This window comes from Gavia stellata, chromosome 28 (assembly GCF_030936135.1).
Source record: "Gavia stellata isolate bGavSte3 chromosome 28, bGavSte3.hap2, whole genome shotgun sequence".
Taxonomy (NCBI): Eukaryota; Metazoa; Chordata; class Aves; order Gaviiformes; family Gaviidae; genus Gavia; species Gavia stellata.
This window is the reverse complement of record NC_082621.1, coordinates 7,336,225-7,341,526: the sequence shown is the minus strand read 5'-3', so window position 1 is coordinate 7,341,526 and position 5,302 is coordinate 7,336,225. Positions and strand designations below refer to the sequence as shown.

At 55.6% G+C, this 5,302-nt stretch overlaps 1 protein-coding gene across 1 annotated transcript; it reads right to left on the bottom strand.

Moving 5' to 3' along the window:
- Positions 1-1,482: 1,482 nt before the first annotated feature.
- LOC132319417 (uncharacterized) lies at positions 1,483-2,919 on the bottom strand. Its single transcript, XM_059830221.1, has 2 exons — positions 2,868-2,919; positions 1,483-2,057 (listed from the first exon to the last, which is right to left on the bottom strand). Exons 1-2 carry the CDS (start codon positions 2,917-2,919, stop codon positions 1,483-1,485), a joined length of 627 nt encoding a protein of 208 aa, XP_059686204.1.
- Between the last annotated feature and the right edge of the window lie 2,383 nt (positions 2,920-5,302).

The following is a 5,302-nucleotide window of genomic DNA, read 5'->3' as shown; positions in this document are numbered from 1 at the left end:
TCCCTACAGAAAGGTGGTTCTCCAGGGTGCCACAGCCTGCTGAGCTCAAAAACAGGGGCTCAGGCACACAGGGCCCAGCAGACCAGGCGAAGTTCCCTGCACTTTCCTCCTGCTTGAGACGTGGGCCAGAGCCACTGATCCCCTCCATCTGTTTGGCCACTGGACACGTTCTTGCCATGCCCAGAGAACAAAGCCTCGCCTCCTCCCACACAAGACCGGCACCACTGCCACTGCAGTGAATTGCCAATATCTGGGTAATCCAGTTCCTCACCCTGCCTGGGACTCCCAGAGCCCTCCACACTCTCCCTGCCCCACGGACAGCCTCAGGGCACAAACACCAGTCCTGCCCTGGGAACGCAGTGGCACATGCAGACACCAGCCCAACCACAGAGCACGCGCTGGGGCATCCCCCACTGGCACCCAGCTGCCCAGTGCCCCCAGCACCTCTGAGCCAGGCTGGGCTATAGCTCTGCTTGCAGCATGCTTGTCCCAGCACAGGTGTGGTGGGTTGGCAGAAACCATTTGGCTGGTTAACACCAGAGGATCTGCTAAGCACCCTGACCCTGCCCAAGCAAAGCCCCTACATGCTGTGGGAGGAGAGAAGGTCCCCATAGCGCACAGAGGGAAGTGGCTGGGACCAGGAAGAAGGGAGGGGTGGGGGGAAGGAGTTTTTAGATTTGTTCTTGCTTCTCATTATCCTACTCTGATTTGGTTGGCAATAAATTAAATGCATTTCCCCAAGTCGAGTCTGTTTTGCCCGTGACGGTAATTGATGAGTGATCTCCCTGTCCTTATCTCGGCCCACGAGAATGGGCCTTTGCCGTGTAAAGGCTGACCCCCATTGCAACTCATTCTATCTCTGGTAATTCCTGGGTTCATTGGTTTCTTAATTTCCCCATTCCTAATTGCCTAATTCAAATGCCCAAGGAGCCTGTTGGTGTTAATAAGAAGAACCCTTGAGTTGAGATCTTTGCGCATGTCCCTGGGAAGGGAAAAATCACTGGTGTGAGCCGCTGGCGTGTTTGCTCAAAGGAGCTAAGCTATGACAAGACACCCACTAAGCTAAGCAACTCTCTGGAGCATTTGGGTTCAGTGTATTCGTGGCACCATGAACTCCCTGTACCATGTCCTCACGTGAAGGACCTACAGCTGTCACTTTGCTTTTACAGAAGGCAAAAAGAGCTCAGCATCCTTGGCAAGAGGAGGACAGAGGCAAGAGGAGTACCTGCCTGACATGGGCTGGATGGGCATCTGTGCCCTCTGAGATGCATTTCTGAGAGAATGCCGGCAGGCCTTTGCACACAGGCCAGAGGATGCCACCTTACTCAGAACGCTCTGAGCCCTTGCTGGGGAAGGAAGAGAGCCTGGTGGGAAACACCCTACTCCCCTCCCTGCCTTGCACAGCCCGTCTCAGTCTCCCTATGCAGCACTGACCAAGCGTGGCTCTTTGCTGCCTTCAGGAGCACAGATCCGCAGCAGTCATCAATGAGAAGAGGTGCTGAGCGTAGGCGTGGACTCCAAGGGGCACGGGGTGATGCCGGTGACGGTGCCAGTGATCATGCTGCAGCCGGTGCCTGGGCTGCGTGGGGCGGGGAACCGGGCCCGGGACTGGGCGGGGCCGGGTGGGGCGAGGAGGACCCGGTGGACGGAGCGGCAGCGCCCCCTGGCGGGCACGTCCACGGCTGTCCCCCCGCCCCTGACACGCACGCCCGGCCCCGCCCGCGGCGGTTCTTGCCCGGCCGCAGCCCCGGCTCCTCTCCCCGTGTCTTCCAGGGCGCAGTAATACACCGCCGCGTCCCCGCACCGGGGCCGGGCGAGCCACAGGGCGCTGGACCGGCGGTCTGCTGCCACCGACAGCCGCCCCGGCGGGTCCTGCAGCTCTTTGGACTCTTTAAGAGCGAGTGCGAGGAATGTGGGGCCTCTGCCAGGGAGCTGACGGTACCAGTGGATGACCTCGCCGGTCTGTATGTTGGGGTGTGAGCAGTTGATGCTGATGCTGGTGCTCTCGGTGGTCTCTGCTGACGGGTCCTGATGCACCTGGGCTCTGCCTGCAGCCACTGCAGTGAAAGGAGAAGGAAAGGACAAAGATCAGCAAAGGTCACCCAGCTCTAATTTTCCCAGAGAAATTGTTAGGAAGAGTGGCAGTGAGACAAGGCCGGACTGGAACGGATAGGAAGATGTTCCCGTGAAGAGGGATGGAGATTGATCATGGTGTGGGTGTGTGGAGTGAGGGGAGAAAGCTGGGGGAGTTTGGAATTGATGCATTCCAAAATGGGATAAGAGTCAGATTCATGGATGGATGGATGAAGAGGGGGCAAGGAGACTGGAGAATGGATATGTTACAGTGAAGTACACAGGGTAAATGCTGAATGCACGGGGGGTCAATGGATGTATGGAATAATAGAAAGGTGCACAAAAGGAATCCGCTGACTATAGATAGGAAGGAAGCAGAGGAAGATATGAGAGAGGGGTCTCAGAGAGTCAGAAGAGGTGTTAGAGCTGGTAGGAGCCTGGAGAGATGGGCAAAAAGAGGGGTGAACGGACGGATGAAGAGAGGAAGAGCAGAGAGCGAGAGTGGGTGTTACAGTAAAAGTGGGCTGAAATCAGGGTGATACTGACTGCTGAATTCACAGAGAAAAGAGTGGGTGCATGGAAAGGCAGGTGCACATGCAAGTAAACTCGTAATGGTAGAAAGGATGGGAATGAAGGAATGAAGGAGACTACCTAGCAGGGACTCAAGAGAGCTGGGAAACGGGTGCTGAGAGATTGCAGAGAGAAAAAAGAGAGGGAAGAGTTTGTGGCGGGTCCCCTGGGGAACACCCCGGGCCCATCTCTGGCCCCGCGCCACCACCGCCAGCGCCACGCACCCAGGAGCAGCGCGGCCAACCCCGCCAGCCCTGCGCCCCGGCACCGCCGCATCCTGCCGCTCCGCCGCCCGCGCCTCGCTGTCCCACGCCAGCAGCGGCGCCTCCCCTCCGCCGCCTCCTCTCCTCTCCTCTCCTCTCCTCCGCCGCCCGCTCCGCCCCGGCGCTGAGCCCTGTGCAGGCGCCACTCGCGGTCTCTTGCCTGGGCTGAGAGTGCTCGGTGGCTCTGCACGGGCAGAAGATTGTCTCCTGGCAATTGGACGCTCCCCGCCCTCCAGGAAGAATAAGCCTGCACAGCGCCAGCTGCAGCCGGGACAGCTGCAGGGCCTCGACCTCTGTTTCCTTTGAACAGGTAGTTCCTGGACCTGCTGGGAACAATTTGGCTAACCGAGATCCCTGTACAGCATATTCCTTGTGGTTGGGTGTCATTCCCAAACTTGCAGGAAGTGCCATCCTTCCCACTACTTGTGGTGTTCAGGAAAACATTAAAGACGATTGGTCCTACTGCTGATCCCTGGGAGACCCTACTAGTAAGTGTCTGCCAGCCGGGCTTTGCACCACTGGTCACAACTCTTTGAGCCTGTTAGTCCAGCCAATTTTCCACTCACCTTATCATCCTCTTACTGAACCCATTCGTCACCAATGAGGTCATAAAGGAAGTCTGAGAGAGGCAGTCAAAGGTCTTGCTATACTCTAGGTACACACATCGGGGTGCAAACTCTGGAACAGTCTTCCTAGAGGTCGTTGATGCCCCAAGCCTGTCAGTGTTTAAGAGGCATTTAGACAGTGCCCTTAATAACATGCTTTAACTTTGGTGAGCCCTGAAGTGGTCAGGCACTTGGACTAGACGATCATTCTATGTCCCTCCCTACTATAGTCTATTCTATTCTATGCTATTTTATGGTAGTCTATGCTATTCTATTCTGTTCTACACCCCCTGCGCTTCCCTTCTCCACAAAGCCTGTTACGTCATTTATAATCGACCACATTTGCCCTCAGATACACTACAGCTTCATCTCAGAAACAGGTCCATGGAGCGGGAATCAGCCCTGGCTGAGCTCTCCCAGAAGAGCTCCCTGGCACTGGTCTCACTGAGGTCACTAAACGGAAGGTGGGAAGGCCTGGATTGCACGGCCTGCAAGTTGGAGCTGAGCTCAGGCAGACAGGCATTCAGGAGGGGAGATGGGCTCAGGAACTTTACACACCATTGGCACCCTTTGTTGGAAAGAGGGTCTCTTCTGGACAACCTTGTGGGACAGCATCAGGCTTTGGATGGTGTGGCCTCAAATCCAATGTCCCTTCCCTCCCAGGCACAGTAGCTGGGCGCTCAGACTGAGCTTCCAGTGTGGGACATGATGGATGTGGGGGCTCAACACCAAAGCAGTCATCATTTCTTTGGCTTTCCCTATGCAAGCCACAGGGTCTGTCCTTCCCCTCACAGCATAACAACATCAGGCTTCATGTTCCTTTCATTCAGCACCTGTTTGATCTGAGGTCTCAGCCCCTGCCTGACACAGCATCAGGTTGATGCACAAGTACATTTGGCATTGGCTTGGACATGAGACACCACCAACACTGCACTGGAAACAGATCCCCTCAGGGATGGCCAGCACATGGTCAGCAGGATTCCTCAGCCTTTCTGCTTCCCCATAAAGCAAACCCCATCCTTTTGAACTCTGTAGCACTGGAGAGAGCAGCTGTGTTCTGGCCTGGAGAGGCAGGGAGAGTGGACTGCCGGCCATGCTGAGGCACTCCCAATATTGTTACAGTGAATTAAACTAAGCATTCAAACTGGAGTGAAACCATCCTTGTTGTGGCCTGGAACCAGCAGCAGCAGAGCATGAGCTTTGGAGGGGCAGGAGAAGGAGGGCTCAGGAGACAGGGGCTGCATTTCAGTGCCTCTTCCCTAGACAGACCTCTAACAGGCTGGTGCCATCACCACTCAGCTCCACTCAGGCTCTTTACGAATCTGGGAATCTGCTGCTCTGTGGTGCTCATGGAGAGAGCAGTGGAGAGTGTCCCTGCCATGAGCAGCCCATGCCCTCGTGATGGTGAAACACAAGGACACATATACATAGGTTCATGCATACCAGCATGGAATTATACAGAAATTTTTGCTCCCACATGCATTCACACAAACCCGGCTGCTCACAAATACACACAAGGGAAAGACACACATAGGAACGCAAAGGACCATGGATTTTGCTGAGGACCCCTGGGGACTGGGCAATGTTAGGCAGGATGAGGTCAAAACCTAGGAGTACAACACATACACCTGGGAAGGCAAACCAACAAGTGACCATTGGGGTAGGCTGAGGAGGGAAGGAAAGACAAGGACATGGCACATCCTCATGCACGAGAGCCCATGGAGTCCAGCTGAGGATTGCTGGAGCTTCTTCTTGAGAACAGCACTTCAAACAGTCCCACCAGAGAGACCC